Below are 19,515 nucleotides of genomic sequence, written 5' to 3'. Positions count from 1 at the left end.
TTTAATGAGGGCCGAGAGCGCGAGAGTGGGGGAATGCGATTGAAGGTGTACAAGTTGGCGTTGGCTTGCCAAGCTTGGGGCATCAACGGAGGCCGGGCGGTGAAGCTTGCTGAAACTAAGTTGAAGTATGAGTGCAAGTACACTAACTAATGTAGCTAACTATATACTAACTAATTGCCTTTGTTTTATATATAGAAAATTGCTATTCACTAAAATTAATCGGCTTTAGTAGATCAAATAGTTTAAGGCATTTTCCGAGGCTTTAAATTTTGGGTGTACGAAGTATACCTAAACTACTACACTGTTAAGGTGTGGACGCCAATGTATATATTCAACCTGACTGCAGATGGTACCACGGTACTCTACAAAGTAGCCATGGAATCAGAATATAAACATGAATTAGTTTCGTCGACTTCGAGTTATAATATGCTTCAACTCAAGTACTGGCACTAGTCCATGTAACATTATACATATGACGAGGGAATAGTCCGATATACCAATCAAGGCAATACCTCAGTAGAAATACGATAGGGTTCTAGTGTTCACGGAGTATGAGTGGACCACATCCAAACCCAATATCAAGAGGTCATCTCCGAGATCGTCGATCCATTCCCACCCACAATACTCCGTCGTATGTATGTACAGTACTGCACGGAAAACACGTGGATCAAATAAACACTATTAGCAGCATGCATACTAGTATTTTCGTATTTGTGTTATACTATGTCTAGTCAGATACTACACTACTTTAGCTACATCTGCACATAACTAAAGATATACTCTATCCCTCCGTCAAGACAATGCCTAATACTAGTAATCCTATACAATGCTAATCATGGAGATCTTTTCTTAAAAGGTCGTCACAAACGAGTGGGAAATTTGAACTTGAAAGTGGAGCGGAAGGCGCGAACGCTAAAAAGGTTCCTTCCCCCCCTCGGAGAATCAATCAAAAAACCCTCCCTTTTGGTCTTTTTGGGTCATTTGACCTGTCACTCTCTTTTTCTTGTCTTCCCTCCTTCTTTTTATCTTTTTATCTTAATTTCCCATCTCTTTTCTCTATCACCCTCCACCACCCCGCAAGGGGCTTACAAGGATTGGTCGACTGTTCCTATACAAAACTTACGCTCACACACTCCCTATCTTTCTTACCTATAACGGATCATGCGTATTGCCTACCCACCATCCTGCATATCTGGTTGATCCCCCGATCCTGGCAATAAAACGGGTATACTATCGATGCTATCCGTTCCATCCCTAGACTATTGAACGCCATGCATTTGAATGAAGGCGCTCCCGCGCCTAAACCCGCCGAGTCGGCCTTGCTCAATCGACGTCGCCGTCGCAAGTCTCTCCCTGGCCGCGCAAAGGGCGCTAATGCCGATCCAACTTCGCCAGAGGTTATCTCCTCGCTGATCTCGTCCTTGTCCACGATCTCTGTTCCTTTAAACTCTCATTTTGACAACGTGCCACGAATTGACTCCAAGGACTCCAAAGATTCTGATCCCGGCTTGCCGGAAGTGCCTCATACCGCACCGTGCTTCTCTGTGCCCCCTTCGAAGCAATATGGACTGGGTATGAATTTGGCATCGTTTGCTACTGTTGAGGAACCCTCCAACGATAGCCCTTTCTTGCACCCGGATGATGCTGCCTCGGCCCCTGTCATTCGCATGGCAAGAGCGCCCCCGTCGCCCAAATCGCCAAAGTCCCCGCGCTCGCCGAGATTCAAACCTTTTAAACAGAACGACGCGTCCACCCGTCCGGCTTCGCGAGACTCTCATAACTCCATCAGAACCACCAACGAAGACACAGTCTTTGGTACCATAAGCGCTGAACCGGGTCCCCGTTTATCCAGTGCCGTCAGCATTGCATCAAACAGTTCCGCAGGGAGAAAGAGTATCAAGGGGCAGTTTGGGCTATTAAAGAAGGCCTCGCGGGAATTCATTGGTGATAGGGACGGGTCGAGCGACCGTTTGCGTAAGACTAATAGCCTTAACGACACTGCACGTCACAACATTCCACGAAGTCGAGCTAGTTTGAGATCCATGCATTCCATGGCGGATCTAGCCGAGGAGACAAGCCTTCACGGGCCCAAGGAAGGCTCTAGCGGCAATCTGGGGACCAGAACGCCTCCGACCCGAGAGCTCCAGTCAATTCCTAGTACCCCTGACAACCATAATCCAGGAGGGATTGGAAGTGGTCGTATAATTCCCACGCGTGATTCTTCCTTGCGGCACCGACACAGCCAATCTTCCGGCTCGAAGAAAAGGAGGTCTGCTCGCCACAGTCGGTATTCATCTACCGCCAGCAAGGAATCTGCTGCGCCGGAAAATGGTCTGCCGGGCTCTAGTAACGATGCCGAGCAAGTGACCAAGAGAATACAGCAACTGAAGGATCAGCAACAGAGAATCAAGACAGAGTTAGAGTCGGAGGACAGCCCAGCCAAACCACCACAGGCGGCACCCCCCTCTGCGAGGCCAGCAGACGTATCTCGTAGTAACAGCTATGTTGACCAGGGACGCGCACCTCCGAACGGATATAAGATTGATCGACCGGTGAATGAAAGTGCGCCTTCACCTTCGGTTATGACGGGGAAGAGCCGCACAGGCAAACCTGGGGCACCACTGGCGTTGAAGCCTACCAACTTCTCTCCACAGATCTCAAGGGTTCCGACAGAAAAGTCAGAGGTTGACAGACGATACAGACGATCGTTGGAGCCCGTCACCCCTACCCATAGCCATCGCCGTACGCCATCTGGCACAACATCCACGAATCGTCCTTCGTTCAACGGTGAGAGACCGTCTAGCGCGGACTCAATTGATTTGGCCGTGGACGATTATATATTCTCTCCCAAATTGACACAACGAGTGGCTCACCCGACGACAGGCCGATCCATAGCATTCTCCGAGGTCGGCAATCCAAAGGGTCACGTTGTGCTGTGTTGTCTCGGAATGGGTCTCACTCGATATCTTATGGCATTCTATGATGAGTTGGCCCGCACCCTGAACCTACGTCTGGTCACACTAGATCGTCCAGGCGTCGGTGAAAGCGAGCCGCATGGAGTTGATGAGCCAAGCACTCCTCTCAGCTGGCCTGGTAAGTTTGCCTCATTATAGTAGATTTCAAATTTTTGATAGCTAACACCCTTGCAGATGATGTTGCCATTGTTTGTAATTATCTTCGAGTAACCAAATTCTCTATCCTCGCCCACTCGGCTGGAGCGATATATGCACTTGCCACTGCTCTTCGAATCCCACAGCATATCCGTGGTCGCATTCATCTACTCGCACCGTGGATTCCTCCTTCTCAATTGTCCACTATCGGATCCCAGAAGGAACCTGCTCCCACCAATGCAGTTCCTTATTCTCAAAGAATCCTTCGTGCACTACCAACTTCTCTATTAAAAGTTGCCAACACCAGTTTCATGAGTGCTACGAGTGCTAGTATTACAACTAGCCTCCCTAAGTCGCCCAAGCGTGCAAAGCGCAAAGCGGCGAAAGAGACAGCTAACGCTGAAGTCCCTCCTATACCTACCTTACAAAATGTTGAAACGACATCTGTGAATCAACCGGAAGGCCCCGCACCACTTGGAGGCACCAGGTCTTATAGCACTACCAATGCCCATGCCTCCTCGAGACGAAGCGATGCTACTCTTGGCTCACGCGCCAAAGATCCCGAAGAGGAGCTTGAACGTCAACAAGACTATGATACACGGCTGACCCACCGAATTTGGGAGCTTGCGACCACCAATGCAAACCCAGCAGTCGACCTTTTGATTTGCCTAGAACGTCGCCAGACCATAGGATTCCGATACGTGGATATTACACGGTCCGTTGTGATCCAACATGGTAGCAAAGATACTCGCGTGCCTGTGGATAATGTTCAATGGCTGGGCAAGACTATGCGTCGTTGTGAAGTTCGTATTCTTGAGGGTGAGGGTCATGGTCTCATGGCGTCTGCATCGGTGATGGGTAGCGTCTTGACTGAGATTGCTAAAGAGTGGGAGGACTGGACGACCATCGTCCAAGGTCGACGCCGAGCAACAACAAATCATGCTGCCCGACCAGGCCTGTCTATTCAGACCTGATAATTGACAATTCCGCTGGTGCTGTCCCCCGTTTATCATACACGACAATTCGTCCGCCTCGTTCGAGCGATTGTCGAAAAAAGCACGAGTGACGTCTTCTCTCGACAAAGACCCTGGAGGTCTCCACCTAACCACCATCCTTTGAACGCAGCCAACAACGGGTTTTGTGGCTGACGATTACTCCTCTTCCATTTCGCACTATTTACCCACAATCTACATACACCACACATACCCTCTACATAAACCTAATTCTAATATTGACCGATGTATGCCCGTCTATGGATTCATTCTATGGAGACTCTTGGACAAAACCACTGTTATTTAGCACAATACCCAATATTAACATCTAATTTATACTTGAAGTTGCCGAAACCCCTGCAGATATTATTCCCTAGTTGCAATTTAAAATGTACCTTGCAGATGCCCGTGTATATGTACTTCACTTCTAGACATACATCCAAGTCATTTGAGACATCGTGCTCCGTCGTCCCCACACTGCGACGATATCTCCACTCGGCAGTTTGGGAATTACAGTAGGAAGATTCTCCATTTGAAAGGAACTCTAGACGTCTCAATGAAATGTATAAAAGACGGTAGATTAAACCACAATAGATACAAAATACAGCAATGTCAATACTCCGTCCTCCATACTGAACCACCGAATCCACTCAGGGATGAACCATTCTCCTGGCTCAGGGACCTCCCCACTTCTCCTGAGCACAGATTCAAGCTCTCGTATACGTATACCACACCCAACATAGTACGAACAAGCATGTACAAACTTTCCAATAACAGCTAATTGATACCCTGTATGACCATTAAGTTGTACAAAGTCAACTTTTCACACTCATAAACCACCGAAAAATACAGAGACCAGCCAAGCCGCATTAAGCTTGAGTGGATTTCTTGGCGTCACGTTTCGTTCTTTGGCGCGCCGCGGACTCCATTCATTTTCCATCCCGCATCCCGCATCGCAGCATCATCAAGATCTGATCTCTCGCCTGGTATAAAGAAGAGAGACTGTGTATGTGGTATATGGTATAGGGAAGGAAGGATAATATTTATCTTCAAGATGCCATCTCAACGGCGCGTCAGATTAGCGATTGTCGCAGTTGTCGCGATCGTGTTCTTATGCTTTTATTACTCGGTATGAATCACTACCCGAACCGGCTGGACAGAGACGGTCTGGACAGAGATGGGTCTGGACTAGGTCTATTGAAGAATTGGAAATGGGAAGCTAATCATTGAATGGGACCGTATAGGGCGAAGCGAGCAAGATTCAGAACCAAGAATTCTACAAATCAACATTAAAAGCCATGCGCGCGAAGGAAGATGCTAAGAATGCGAAGGTGCAACAGCCGATTGTTCGTCCTGGTGAGAGTTCCAATGGGTATGGACAGGCGCAGGGATCGGGATCGGATATTGAGAGGCCGGCTGTACCTGCTGCGAAGGGGAAAGAGAATGACGGGGTTGGAAGTGGAAATGGGGAGCAGGAAATGGAGGAGATTTCCATCGCGGGACGAACAAAGATGACGGTTCCCAAGAAGGACTCGAGTGTACAGGGTTCTGAGAGGGTAGATGGGAAGGAGAAGGAGAATCAGGAGATGGTGGATCATACGGAGGCGAAGAGTGAATTGAATTATATTTTGAAGAGGGCTCCTGGTATGTGACTTACTCTGACTCTGACCCCCAACCTCTACGAACCCTTTCTATTTGACGCTGTGGCTAACCCGCTATGAAACAGTGATCATATTCTCCAAATCATACTGCCCCTTCAGCAAAAAGGCAAAGACCATCCTCCTGGAACATTATGCTATTTCGCCAAAACCGTTTGTTGTTGAATTGGATCAACATCCTATCGGGCCTAGTTTGCAAGATCTTTTGGCGCAGAATACTGGTCGTCGGACAGTTCCTAATGTCTTGGTGAATGGGAAGAGTATCGGTGGTGGTGATGATATCCCTGCTCTAGATCAAAGCGACGAGCTGGCTTCGACGCTGAGACAAATGGGTGGAAAGTGGATTTCGGATGTAAAGCATCTGCCTCCACCTCCGCTACCGGAAGCAGCTCAAATTTGAGCTGTGGATGAATTGAGAATACCATCATCATATCTAGCGTTGCTGTACATAACTACCATCTACAAACTACTCTCTGCTATCAAACAATGAACAAACCGTGCAAACAATTCCGATGATTCCCACGTGACCTATAGACTTCTTTACGGTCATGTGATGATAAGTGATAAGCAACCCTACGCGCTAGACCCAAACGGGCCGTAAGCGACCAGACGCACAATCCCGTGACATGCAATTTTGCTGAGATGGTCCACCAACTCCTCCAGCCCGAATTTATCCTCCCGACATCGACAATTCACCCCCTCGGCCAACAACACCCACGCAGTCAAGATGCGGTACATTCACTCCGAGGAACGGCTGCCCATTCCGGACAATGGTGAGCTTCGACTTTCTTCCCTTTTCTTTTCGCGATCGCCTCGAGGACGGTATAGCGTGGTCGGACCGGGTTAGGATCTCGAATGGGGAACCACACACACACAGATGCGAAAATGGGAGGAATACCAACCAGGTCGACTACGAAATACCGTTCTGCAAGAGGGGGAATTCAAACAGAGAGAAATGAATTGTGACTGTTCATGCTGGCCATTGGGGATATTTTCCCTTTTTTTTTCCTGCTATGCAAAATTTAGGTTCTTGGACTCAAAAAACTGATGACGATTTTTTTTCTCCCCTCACAGTGAAGATTCACATTCGTTCGCGGGTTGTGACCGTCGAGGGCCCCCCGCGGCAAGCTCACCAAGGATCTCTCCCACATCGCCGTCACCTTCGGCCGTCCCGAGGAGAAGGTTATCTCTATCGAGCTGCACCACGGTGCCCGTAAGGGTGTCGCTACCCTCCGTACCGTCCGCACCATCATCAACAACCTGATCATCGGTGTCACCCGCGGCTTCCTGTACAAGATGCGCTACGTCTACGCTCACTTTCCCATCAACGTCAACATTGAGAAGAACCCCGAGACCGACCGCGCCGAGGTTGAGATCCGCAACTTCCTGGGTGAGAAGTACGTGCGCCGCGTGACTGCCCAGCCCGGTGTTGAGATCGTCCCCTCCCCCCAACGTTAAGGATGAGCTTCAGCTCTCCGGTAACTCTCTGGAGGGTGTCTCCCAGAGTGCTGCCGACATCCAGCAGATCTGCCGTGTCCGGAACAAGGATATCCGTAAGGTGAGTAACAGCAATACTGCTATGCCAATTATTTCTGCCCTACCTAGTATCTCTGATATACTAATGCTTTATAGTTCCTTGACGGTCTGTACGTGTCGGAGCGGGGCAACATCATTGAGGAGTAAAGAATGACGCTTGGGTTCGGGTGTCCGGGAGAGTTCCTTTTTTAATTTCGCCTACTTGCATATAGGGAAGCAAAGCGAAATGACAAAAAAACAAACGACTTGCAAATTCAAAATTATCCCTTTGATACGTGTACGAAGCCAATGTAGCGATGCAAGTACGAATCCATACCTTTTTCCTTAATTTGGTGTTGGTGTCTCTGGTCTTTCGTAGCTGCGCCCAGTTGTGTAGAGCGGCGAACTCTTTTTCTGCCGCGTCGTATCTCTCCCCACCTTATTCTTTCTCCAACATTGACGGTGCAAATGTACTTTTTACCTCACATCCCACTTTTTTTTGCAGCGGAACTTGCTCTCCACTATATCTTCATCTGATGGATGCTGATTGAATGGAGTGATTTCCCCCTTCCTAGCTGTTTCGAGAAGTGCGCGCGTGACGCTCTAGCATGTGAAAAAACCGGGTTTCTACCGGCCAACATTCTCGACCTGGAATTTATGTTTACTTTACTGAGGGAATACATTATGTCTTGGTGGATTCCTTTCTATAGCATGCTGAGCGCGATGTTCAGCATGTTGTTAGATGTTGCGCAGTTCTGGCGAGATGTGAGTGATGAAGACCTCGGTTCAATGTGGGCTGGTTGAATCAGGACGCAGCTTAAGCACACAGTTCCAGCTGTCTTGCTGGGAGACATGCTTATAATATATACAGAAATTATCGTCGTGGTGGAATTCAAAGTCACCGCGTAATCGTCTATTTCACACTCTTGCGACGGCCCGATCTTTTGAGGAGTGGGAGGAAGCTGCATTTGAGCTGGATGAGCTGTTAAGTAAAGATCTGTGGTGAGTAGTGACAACCATTGCTTGTGACTTTGAAAGGACAAACAAAGAAGAGAGATATTGACTGAAGCTCATAAAGGCGTCAAAATCCCGTTAGCAGACACTATGACTATCGTCTTATCCTCGGTCGTTTAGAGGCTTTGATGGGTGTACGTGAAAGTGAGGATATCTTGACTCTCGTCAATTTACTTCGCTCTGGACTCGTTCGAAATCTAGGCAATATTACCTCGACAAAGCTTTTCACCCATGCTTATGCTGGTACAAAGCTTCTCATCGATGACTATATCACACAGGTTGCATTGTCGATTCAGTATGTAACCTCATTACAGCCGATGCCTGAGAAAAACGGTTTCACCTCTCAGGCTAAGCTTGAGCTTTTGCATGATACACGCCAGGCCTTTGGACGAACGACTTTACTTCTACAGGGCGGGTCAGCGTTTGGTCTTTGCCATCTTGGAGTTGTTAAAGCGCTGCATCTTCAAGGACTGTTACCTCGTATCATCACTGGCACGGCGACAGGAGCCATGGTTGCTGCTCTTGTGGGTATACATCCAGAGGGTGAATTATTGGCCCTGTTGAACGGGGATACGATTGATCTGTCGGCGTTTGATCGCTACAGCAAGGAACAATCTGATCCAGAGAGCTGGGTACGAGTCTTCTTTCGTCGGATGATGCGTTTCGTTAAAACAGGCCACCTCTTTGACATGGGACTTCTGGAGGAATGCGTTCGGGCTAATGTGGGTGACTTAACCTTTGAAGAAGCATATGCTCGATCAAAACGCATTCTCAACATCACTGTTGCCACGGCCGGAAAAACTGGCTCGCCAAATCTCCTGAATTATCTCACGGCGCCGAACGTATTGATCTGGTCTGCGGCTGCTGCGTCAAATGCCTCCGCCTCTTCAACGATTACCTCTCCCATCACCATATATTGCAAGGACGAGACAGGCTCTATCGTCCCCTGGCCCCATACAGAAGATATAATTGTTCAACCATGGAGACACGTAAATTATAGCGACGGCGAATCACCATTGTCACGGATCTCAGAATTATTCAACGTCAACCACTTCATCGTCTCACAAGCTCGACCATATCTAATTCCCTTCCTACGATCCGAGCTCAACCTCCTTGACCGCCGACAAACAGGCTGGAACAATCTTTCCCGCTCACTAATGCGACTCATCCTCGCCGAACTTCGTCACCGTGTTCGTCAATTAGATTATATCGGCCTCCTCCCGGCTTCAATCAGTCGTCTCCTAATGGACGAGACAATCCCAGGACCAAATTTAACTTTAGTGCCAGACCTTGCGGTCACAGATATATACAATCTCTTCCAACGGCCTACGAAAGAACGTGTTGCTGACTGGACATTGAAAGGCGAGCGTGGCGTTTGGCCTGCTGTAAGTGCCTTGAAGGTTCGCGAGGCTATTGAAATTGAATTGGATAGAGGGTATCAACTTGTTCGTCGACGACGACCGAGTGATCCGGTCTTACCTCCTGTTCGTCATTCCTCGAATGAGGGTTTGCCGAGGAGGAGGAAAGGTGGGAGTGCAGAGGAGAGTACTCAATTTGCTGTTACGGATGGTCATGAATAGAGGGTGGAATGTGTTTATCCTTCTTGCTTTGCTGTATACATTGTTATGGTGTTGATTGAGATATTTATAGACGATATTTTAGTCGGGATGGACAAGACAATTGCTTCAGGTTTAAGTTTTTATATAAAAAAGTAGTCGCTCCGGCTGATATTGGGAATTTCTTCAAAGATTTCATCCCCTGGGTATACTCTCATTCAATGAGAGTATACCCTGTTAACCAGTAAAGACCTTGCCATTGGGCTTTTTGCACCGGGGTAGACTTAAACCTTCACCGAGGAACTCTAATATCTATGAACAATATTGCAGTCTGATCTGTTAGGAGATATCAGGCTACGAGTAGTATTACAACGATACATTCAACCAAACACGCTAGCATTGATGCCATAAAATAAGATGCTTCAAATAAAACAGTCCTATTCTGAATCCAAAGCATCCGACTCCGGGGGTCCCTTATAATCTAGAGAATAGTCAATATAAGAACCCCAAGTTAAGCTGAACAACAACACCTCGTGTAAAAAAAAAAAGAAAAAGAAAAGGGCAAAACTTACGCTTCCTCGCATAAACAAGATACCAAACCGCCGAAATAGCCATGAATCCCACAAAAACAACCGAAGCATAATTCATCGAGACCCTAGTAACAGGTAACGCAGTCGGCATACTAAAAAGTACCAATTCAAACACAATCCAAGCTAACGCAAGTACATTGACAATAGTACCAATAAACCGTCCACAATTCCACTTCGCATGTCTCACCTCTACACGACCCTGAAAGAGACTTAAAGAGATAGGAATCGCGTACGCAACAGCCAAAGCGATAACACCCACCGAAACAAATGCCGTAAACGCACTCGAACTTCCGAGATTGATTAATCCTAGAAGCATTTGGATGATACTTAATAGGATCAATGACCAGACTGGTACACCGAGACTTGGATGGACTGTTGCCCAAATTTTTGCTAGGGGAAGCGCATCATCACGGGCAACGGCCCATGTTGATCGAGAAGCTGCAACTGTAATACTAATCGAGCAGAAGAGAGTAATTATAAGGACCAGGAATATGAGTCCTAATCCTCCACCGGGGGAACCCATTATTCGATGGAGAATATAGGGTAAGGCTTGACCACCCGGTGCAGATATAATATCTTCAAGAGGAGGTAGAGTCACGCAGATAGGGATAATAAAGAATAAACCCGCGATAAATCCAACAGGGACAGCGAGTGAAATTGCTCGTGGGACTTTTATTGCAGGCTGTGGACATTCTTCTGCCATTGAAGATACCATTCCAATAGCAGAGAATGTATAAGCAGCTGGTAAAAGACCAATGAAGAAAGTGAATTCGCCCCATCCAGCGAAAGACTTATCGTAATAGGTTAATGCGTATGAAATCGAGTGTCGACCTGTCTCAGCTTTCACTGAGGTAGCGATTAAAATCACGACGATCGTAATAGCCGTCCATGTCGCGCATGCAGTGTCAACTTGTGGTAAATATCGATTTGCAAATGTACAAATCACCAATGAACCAAGAACCACCGCGTAGAAAATGAGAAGAAGTTGCCAATTATTTGCGCTCCAGTCTGGATGATACATGGATATAGTCGCAGAAAGCATAGATGCAAATCCGAAATTCACGGATAAAGTGATGGTCCAATTACCAATGACCCAAATCCAGGCATTTATGAAAGAAATGGTTGTTTTGGACGATTTTGCTAGTTGGAATGACCAGTAATATGGACCTGCGGAAGTGGGATATCGAGATGCGAGTTCTGCTAGGGACATTGCTATACATTGATCCAGGAAACAGACTACTATCCATCCTACGAAGATGGATAGAGGGCCTCCGCCATAGATTGCGTTTAGGAGGGCAGAGCCTTCGCCGTAGGGTATTGCTGCTATTGCAAGGGATTGGAAGAGGAGGGTTGCGACGGATCTGTTTCTGTGGAGTTCTTGTTTATAGCCTAGTCTGTCGAGTTCGTCTTGTTCGTGGATACTTTTTATTGTGCCTGTTTCGTGGTCTTGATCGTTGTCGTGGGAGGAGTCGTTGGTGGTTATTTCGCCGGGTTTCTCGGTGATGGCCATGATGCTAGGTGAATTTAGTTCAGTTGGAGCTGTAGTATAGGGAGTCTAGGGAGAAAGAGTAGAGACTTCTTGAATACCTTCTCGAATAACTTCTTTGATGAGTTGGAATGTTAGTGTTACCCCATTGTCAGGTATTCGGATATCTTCAGGGTATTAATGAATACTGCAGATCGTGATGAAACTATAACTACAGCCACATACATGAAGACCTCGGATACTAGTATCTTATTCAATAAATTACCTATACTACTTCTCCCACTTAGTACTAACTAGTAATAGTAGTTAAACAATCATATTGAATACAATGTACCATGTTACATCTATCCCGTTATCTCAACTTCAAACCCCCTCCCCTCTTCGTATCGGATAATTAGATACAGCTACATGATTTGAGTGGCACAGGGCAGCTGAAAACTGCGGGGTTTACGAGATGCTTTTTTAATGATGGATCGGATTCCCATCTGCAGAGATGTGGCGTAGATCACGTATTGAACTGCCTATTCCAGAAATTATCTGCCAATTACGGCTTAGAGAGAGACCTTATCTTTCGAAAGACAATGCGCAGATTGGATGGATGATTCTGATTGACATACATGTAAGTAATCCTGTATCTTCCAAGAGGGTATGGACTAATAAAAGTACCGAGATAAAAGCTTCATATCATTTTGTACAGAGATAGCCACCATCGTTATTGATCGCTGGAGGGTTCATCCTAGTAGAAGTCAGAAAGGGGATGATGATAGGACTTTATAGGGATAAAGACATCACCAAGGGAGTACAGATAATATCCTGACTAGACTTGAGAAATCATTACAAGTGTCGACGAGGCAATTTACTATTAAACAGTATCTTCACAAAATAATGACATGTATACATAGTCTATCCTCAAATAGTAATCTAAATCCTCATGAGGGGGGAAGACCTCCGCATCGGATCAACCTACTAGGTTAATAGGTAAGACAGCATGACTGAACATGAATACATGCAAAGAACATAGTCTATGAGCATCGCAGACACTAATTGATAATACTAGTTCCAGCCATAATTTGAAAATTTGCGGGGTGCATACGTGGAGAACGTGCATGTCCTACCTCAACTTTACAGTGGAGAGCTACCACTACATGCTGTATTTGTACCTACACTTACATGGCATAGTACACGATATGTATAATGGATGATGATAGAACGGTGTGACATTGAGGTATCGAACGCGGGGAAGGGGGGGGTACTAGATAATAGCAGAAATTATGATATACCGTAAACCTGCACTATTGCCAGGCCGAGACTAGATTAAAACATTACTGCGCTGTAGATGGTCGACCAGGTTGTTCAGTCTGACGAGATTGAGGCCGTGACTCCGCGCGAGAATGACGAGATCGGAAACTGTGACGCGATGAAGTGGGTGGGCCTTCGGTGGCCGTGAGAGGGGGAACTAATACGGAGTAGAAGGGTTAGTGATGCCATTCGCGAATAGATCCGGGACACCGAAGTGTGAGCATTGAGTAAATAGCCGTGGCTCTACTTACTGCTGAATCCATATCCTTCAGTAGCACCTTGCAAATTGTGTGGATCAATCTCCACGCGAATCGCAACGTCTAATCCACCATACATCCCACTATTACTGCTAATACCGTCTGCGGCACTGTGAGTCGAACCAGCTTCGACCTCGCCCTTGTGCAGCGGTGCATGGCCATCTTTCGGAAGAGAGTCCAGTTTTGCGGATTCGGGGGTAGCTCCATCGCCATTGGCGACGGGTGCCACAACTTCTGTCAGTGTGGCGAAGTTACGGGATGGCATAGTGACCTTGTTCCAGGAAGCGCTCTTTTCAATACCACCGGGCTGCTTGTCGAAGATAGGCATGAGAGTTTCGTCGCAGGTGCGGTCCAAGTGGTGGATTTTGTTACGGCGGGCAAGCAGGTTGGCGACGGCCTTGGGTGGGGGTTTATTGGTGATGGCGCTGCTAACGACGTTGACGATGAATCGGTGGTCGTTCTCGCCGGATAAGTTCAACTTAGGGTGTGAATAAAACCGACCGACGGCTGCCAGGTGAACATCACCACCCAAAATGGTAACGCGGACAGAGTGAGCCCGACCAAATTCCTGCAGGCGCTGAATGAGCTCGCGACGTTCGCGCTTGTGTTGACGGGCAGTATAGTGATCGTCCAGATCATCTAGCAAATCAACTTGGCCATCGAACTCATTGAAGAGACCGCCGGCGACGCCGAAGCGCTTGTTCAAAAGACGAATTGGTGCGATCAGTGGAGATGTAAGGATGTTCTCTAGCCAGGCAAGACGAGGGTATGCGATGGGAACACCTAGCAGAACGACCAGGTGCTTGATATCACCATTGGAAGCAGAAATCTCGCGCTCCAATCGCTCGAAGATCAAGTTATAGGTATCCGGGTAATTCACCTGATGCCGAGTACGCTCTGTTCGCGCATCCAGACCGACGAAACCAATTCGCTTGCCGAACCGCATATACAAGCTGCGACTGCGCTCCTCCACATACGGTCCAGGACGCTTACCAGTGATCCAACTGTCGTCCTCTTCCTGGTTCTCCAGAACATAGACATTCTCCACCTGGCGCGGATCCACACCAGAGGTACCGTTGACAGCGTGCATTGTCTGAGGCGCATCGGTAGTGAAGGTTGACTTGGGTGGAGCCATGTGATGCTGGAAGAGACAGTAGTATTTGAATGCGACGCCACCAATACCGCGGAATACAGCGCATTTCATGAAATGGTCGGTATAAGAACCAAATCCATCGATGATATCGTGGTCATCCCAAATATTGACTTGAGGAATACGACCATTAGCAGCGCGGAAGGGTTCGGTGTTATACCAGCGAACATAGTTTGCGTAATAATAGTCATCGCATTCGGCGCGCATTTTGTTGTCGAAATCATGATTGCGACGCTTGTGCGGGTTCGCAATCGCTGTCCAGGGTTTCAGGGGTCCATCTACACGAATTCCATCATTATAAATCTGATCACCACCTCCAACCATGACGTGAAAGGGTTTCTCGCCGTGGACTCGTAGAACATCGTTCCACAGGTTTGGACCATGCCAAGCGTCCATGTCGGTACCGACGGAGAATCCGTTGCACGAGTGAAACATAATGCGCATTGATTGATCTTCGGCGGGAACGACAAATTCCCAAGGCGATTTCACGGGCTCGGACGAATTGTATAGTCCTGGAATATCATATTGCCAACGCGCCTCGTAGCTCTCCACGGGAACGGAGAGGGTGAATCGCCAGAAAGCCTTCTCTGGATCTTCGTAGAGCTTGAGACCCTCGATTGTTTGGTTGGATTGGGATTGCGATCCAGTCTGCGATCCAACAGCACCTAATTGATGCAGGTGTAACATGGGCTTCTCCTGAGTGGGCTTGGTCACGATGAGGACACTTCCATGCCAGATGGGGGCGGCATCGTAGTGCATATTCTTCAAGTTGATGAGGGGACCAGAGATCAAGTCGAATCTATCGCTTGCGCCGCGCACCGCATGCTCGCCATTTTGAACGATCCCTAGTATCTCGAGTTAGCTTGCGCATGGGATGGGTGAGCTTAGTGCTGTCGACGGAGCTCCCTCTCCACGTACCATTGACGGGAGGCTGAGTAGTACTATCAGCCATTGTCGAGGCAATTGATGCGATTGCCAAAATTCACTCGACCTCGAGAGAAATAAGAATAAACCGAGGACAATGGAGTCACACGGGGAAAATAAAGGGGAGGGAAGATCAAGACCAGAAAGAGGGGGGAATGGATGGGGATGGGGAAAATCGCAGGACCAAAAAAGAATTATAGGGCTGCAGGGCGAAAAGCGAAATTGGGCCTCTGCTGATCAACGGGAAAAAAAGAGCGAGAACCAAAAGTCACTTGTACTTTCAGCGGAGGGCAATTCCAGCGGAATCAGCGAGTACCCGCGACTTTTTCTTGGCTGTTGATGATTTGCTCGGCAACCACATGACGCTGCCAAGACTGAGTGGTGATTATTTTAGAGCTACGCTGGTCCAATCAAAATTGTTCAATTTGTTGGACTGCGCCCTCAGCCACAAAACCGGTTTTGGAGTGGCGGTGCATTAAAGTATACAATAGTGGAAGTATACGAAAGTCTTCATGTGCAGGGATGGAATGAAGGGAGAATACTGTGTGGGATAATGTGGCTGGGATGGTGTTGCCTAGAATTGACAGGGGTTAGTACATTTACTGTAGTATTTCCGGACGTGCCGGTGGGAGAGAGGTGCCTAGCTGCGTCCATATACATACAGACAGTCCAGATCAACACTTACAGTAGTATAGATATCACTTCATAACCGCGATAGATTGTATCTACTATCATCTCTGTTTGTGGTTATGATCGGTGTGCAGGGATACGTGGCTGATGCGCAAACTCATGCATCTGTTCTCTTCATGATTTCATCTCAGATGACTGCTCTCGATGGCCCGTCCGATTCACTAGTCTCCTCGATCGCGGCGCTAAAGCTCAGGCTAATGGGGCGAGTGGGGTAGTGGAGTCGTGGCGTAAGCACAGCTCAGGAAGCTCAACATAGCCCTGTAGGGATAGGATACATATCAATTACATACTGTTGAACAAACAGCAATTACAGACGAAATATTTGCATCGGATATTCTGCAATTATTTCGAGTTTCCACGGTTTGAGTTTTTTATTTTTATTTTCATTTTCATTTTCAAGATTCCCATGAGAGTAAAATGGCCTTCCCTACCAGCTATCTACTTTGCAAGTAGTATCTTACTTGCTATAGACTAATAATCTAACACTACTATTTATTATGCTTACTGACAAATTAAGTCCACCTACAAAAGACCAAAGGTTCCAAACTCAACATCTCTGTTTATCAACTGAAATTTATAAATTAATAATACTGTATGTAGAAAAACGTAAGGCCTAATAAAATACTGTGCAAACAGCCCCACTATTGGCTTGGCCGTATCCGCCGAACCCTTCCAGCTGCCGCACTCAGCTCCACCAAGCCCTAATACTCCTGTGCAAGATTCCACGCATTTCTCATAGTAGCCGGCTGGTCAAACTTACGCTGAATATCTGGGTGACGATATTCCCTTAGCGTAATTCGCGAAAGCCATTCAAGTATGAAAATCACAACAATGTCCCCAGGAACAGTCACAGTCTCTATCTCGCTGACATGGACTTTCCACGCAACATACATCCCTGTCAAGACAATCACAGCCTGATATCCCGCCGTCAATCCGGCAGTTAATGCCCATTGAGCAAATATAGCGAGCCCGAAGTAATCGGCAGGAATCAGGGGAAGGAAATTACTTGCTCGACTAATTCTCCATGTAGCAAATGACCAGGTTAAAAGGGTTTTAGTCTCGATTCCTTGAAATGCGAGACTTATCTCTGTACTGGTCTTCCATAGCTTAAGTGATGCCCAAGTCAAGAAGGCTGTCATATTAAGTCCGACTAAAAGGTCGTACCAGAGTTCCATCCAAGATGCGAATATCACAAATGCACCGAAGGGGGAGTATTTAAAGAAGAGTATCAAATAGGGTACGAATTGGTGAGCCCAGTCCTTACAAATTACCCATGGAGGCATGATAAACCGGAGAACAAACCAGATAATCAATCCCTGCGCAGCAGAAGAGTGAAGATCTGTAAGGATGAAGTAGATGCCAAGGACGCTGCATGCACAATCGAAATACCATGCATGTAAATTCCAAAAATCAAGACCCCAGACAGAAGGTTGGAAGGTTCCGTTCATTATTGATTGAATTAGTTTCGACTGAAGCGGACACTTGGGTAACACCTCGATGTCTATACCATTCCATCCACAGATAGTTACAATGAGCTTAAGCACGAACCAGAGTGCAGTCTCGTCAGCAAGAAGTTCATATTTCTCCCGTTTTTGAAGCTCTAGAGCGGTTATTGTTGCCAGAACATCGATGATCCAATAATCCCAGTTTCTTACCCACTGAGTAAGTCTTGGGATACCTATTAGAGCGATTAAGTCCCAACTTCGTCCTTGAAGGATAAAGAAGATCAATCGTACTCCAAGCAAGAGACCTCCGCCCCGAAGTATCACGGAGTATTGTTTCTTGTATAGTAACATGCTAGAAACCATCAATACGGCGAGAAGGGCAAGCCACCCTTGTAATTCGGGGGTCGAGATATTCACAGACTCGGGAAAGACTGGTTCACTCTCTTGTTGCCATGTATTGAGTCCAGTACAATTTGAGACTGGTCCCGGCCCTGTAGACTGTTGTAAGTACTGCTGTGCACGATACTGTCGACTGTCCTCTTCATCTCGTGGTACGTATTGTTGCTGCTGCATAAGTCGATTCTGATGCTCTCTTTTTTCAGTAATCAATTTCTCAACTCTACCTCGAGTATCGATCGACCTAGCACGAACATTTCCTCTAGCAGTCATCCCCTCCTTCAAAACTTCATAAGAAGTCATCCAAACATCGACAGATGAGCGCAAGAGCAAATTTCGCAGAAATTCCTGATAAGCTTCATACTTGACCTGCAAGTGTTTTGAAGTCTCATAGTCCTGAATCAAAACAGCGAGGAAATCGCCAAGGAATTGCGCAAATTGAATGACAATGACGAGGTCCATGCTTGGATGAAAGGGGAATGTAGTCTCCTCAAAGAAACGCAGTAATCCACCACTCAGCATCTTGGGCCCATACTCGTTGAAGTGATCCATTGTGAAATCGACAATTTCATAGAATCGATTCATTGATAGGGAAATGATGGGACTTCGTCGATGCCAGCATTCGGATAGTACGTTTCGATCACGACATTCTTTCCAGATATCGGGTTGCGAGTACAGATCTTCGAATGGGATGGGGACAGGATCGAAGGTCCAGGCTCTGAGCGTATTTGTTGCAAAGTCGAAGCCGAGGGCGAGTTTCTTTTCTCGGGGACTGCTGGGACTTGGGATTGGGATTACTTGGTATATTACGCTTGAGTTTGATGAGGTGCGGAGACGGTGGAGGAAATCTGCTTCCCAGAACCAGTCGTAGGGGAGTAGGTGGAAGGTGTTGTTTTGAAGGGCGAGGTTGGATTCTCGACGGGTTCTTTGATCGCGACCTTGTTCGGTGCGTAGGAGAAACATGTAATAATCGTGTGGTTCTGGTTTTGAATCGAAGGGTTTGTTAGGGATTTCTTCCATCAAGTGTGTGTTTGCGTGACTAGATGAAGGTGCCATGATGGTGGTGCTAGGTCCTGAGGCTTTAAAACTTGTACTGATATAACCAGTGATGTTTTTCTTTATTTTGTCCTATCAAGTATAAGATAGTTTAATTTCTTCGATTTAAGATGCTGGGGGAATCAAGGTTATATAGCCATTTCTCTGGGGTATTGTTTAGTCCTGGAAGAAATGAAGCGGAAATATCCTTTGAACCAACCCGTTTACCCATGGTAGCGAGAATTGAGGATATCGACTTCTCATTGTACATCAAAGCCAGTGTATTTTCAACAATGAGGGTATATACAAAGCCGATAGTGGGGAGCCAGAAATAATCAATAACTCGAACAATGGACTCGATCTTTGTTTGCTTCGAATATGTTTTGGAAACGGGTGGA

At 46.9% G+C, this 19,515-nt stretch overlaps 7 protein-coding genes across 7 annotated transcripts; 4 read left to right on the top strand and 3 right to left on the bottom strand.

Annotated features, from left to right (window-relative positions):
• Positions 1-1,271: 1,271 nt before the first annotated feature.
• On the top strand, positions 1,272-4,084 carry N7469_006764 (alpha/beta fold hydrolase; the record flags this gene model as incomplete). Its single annotated transcript, XM_056645682.1, has 2 exons — positions 1,272-3,093; positions 3,150-4,084. The coding sequence occupies 2 exons, from the start codon at positions 1,272-1,274 to the stop codon at positions 4,082-4,084; spliced, it is 2,757 nt and encodes a 918-aa protein (XP_056499123.1).
• Positions 4,085-5,156: 1,072 nt separating this feature from the next.
• N7469_006763 (glutaredoxin) lies at positions 5,157-6,160 on the top strand (the record flags this gene model as incomplete). Its single annotated transcript, XM_056645681.1, has 3 exons — positions 5,157-5,231; positions 5,347-5,746; positions 5,829-6,160. 3 exons carry the CDS (start codon positions 5,157-5,159, stop codon positions 6,158-6,160), a joined length of 807 nt encoding a protein of 268 aa, XP_056499122.1.
• A 327-nt stretch (positions 6,161-6,487) lies between these two features.
• N7469_006762 (60S ribosomal protein uL6) lies at positions 6,488-7,443 on the top strand (the record flags this gene model as incomplete). Its single annotated transcript, XM_056645680.1, has 5 exons — positions 6,488-6,533; positions 6,835-6,860; positions 6,943-7,170; positions 7,220-7,318; positions 7,393-7,443. 5 exons carry the CDS (start codon positions 6,488-6,490, stop codon positions 7,441-7,443), a joined length of 450 nt encoding a protein of 149 aa, XP_056499121.1.
• Positions 7,444-7,998: 555 nt separating this feature from the next.
• On the top strand, positions 7,999-9,869 carry N7469_006761 (triacylglycerol lipase family protein; the record flags this gene model as incomplete). Its single annotated transcript, XM_056645679.1, has 3 exons — positions 7,999-8,040; positions 8,147-8,277; positions 8,354-9,869. The coding sequence occupies 3 exons, from the start codon at positions 7,999-8,001 to the stop codon at positions 9,867-9,869; spliced, it is 1,689 nt and encodes a 562-aa protein (XP_056499120.1).
• Positions 9,870-10,282: 413 nt separating this feature from the next.
• On the bottom strand, positions 10,283-11,945 carry N7469_006760 (putative amino acid permease; the record flags this gene model as incomplete). Its single annotated transcript, XM_056645678.1, has 2 exons — positions 10,283-10,326; positions 10,418-11,945. The coding sequence occupies 2 exons, from the start codon at positions 11,943-11,945 to the stop codon at positions 10,283-10,285; spliced, it is 1,572 nt and encodes a 523-aa protein (XP_056499119.1).
• Positions 11,946-13,243: 1,298 nt separating this feature from the next.
• On the bottom strand, positions 13,244-15,579 carry N7469_006759 (uncharacterized protein; the record flags this gene model as incomplete). Its single annotated transcript, XM_056645677.1, has 3 exons — positions 13,244-13,377; positions 13,472-15,472; positions 15,546-15,579. 3 exons carry the CDS (start codon positions 15,577-15,579, stop codon positions 13,244-13,246), a joined length of 2,169 nt encoding a protein of 722 aa, XP_056499118.1.
• A 1,363-nt stretch (positions 15,580-16,942) lies between these two features.
• N7469_006758 (uncharacterized protein) lies at positions 16,943-19,138 on the bottom strand (the record flags this gene model as incomplete). Its single annotated transcript, XM_056645676.1, has 1 exon — positions 16,943-19,138. The coding sequence occupies one exon, from the start codon at positions 19,136-19,138 to the stop codon at positions 16,943-16,945; it is 2,196 nt and encodes a 731-aa protein (XP_056499117.1).
• Positions 19,139-19,515: the final 377 nt, after the last annotated feature.

The sequence above is a fragment of the Penicillium citrinum genome (genome assembly GCF_028827155.1).
Source record: "Penicillium citrinum strain IBT 23319 chromosome Unknown utg000006l:1.0-3011923.0:1.0-3012962.0, whole genome shotgun sequence".
Taxonomy (NCBI): Eukaryota; Fungi; Ascomycota; class Eurotiomycetes; order Eurotiales; family Aspergillaceae; genus Penicillium; species Penicillium citrinum.
This window is presented reverse-complemented; position numbering and strand designations above follow the sequence as displayed.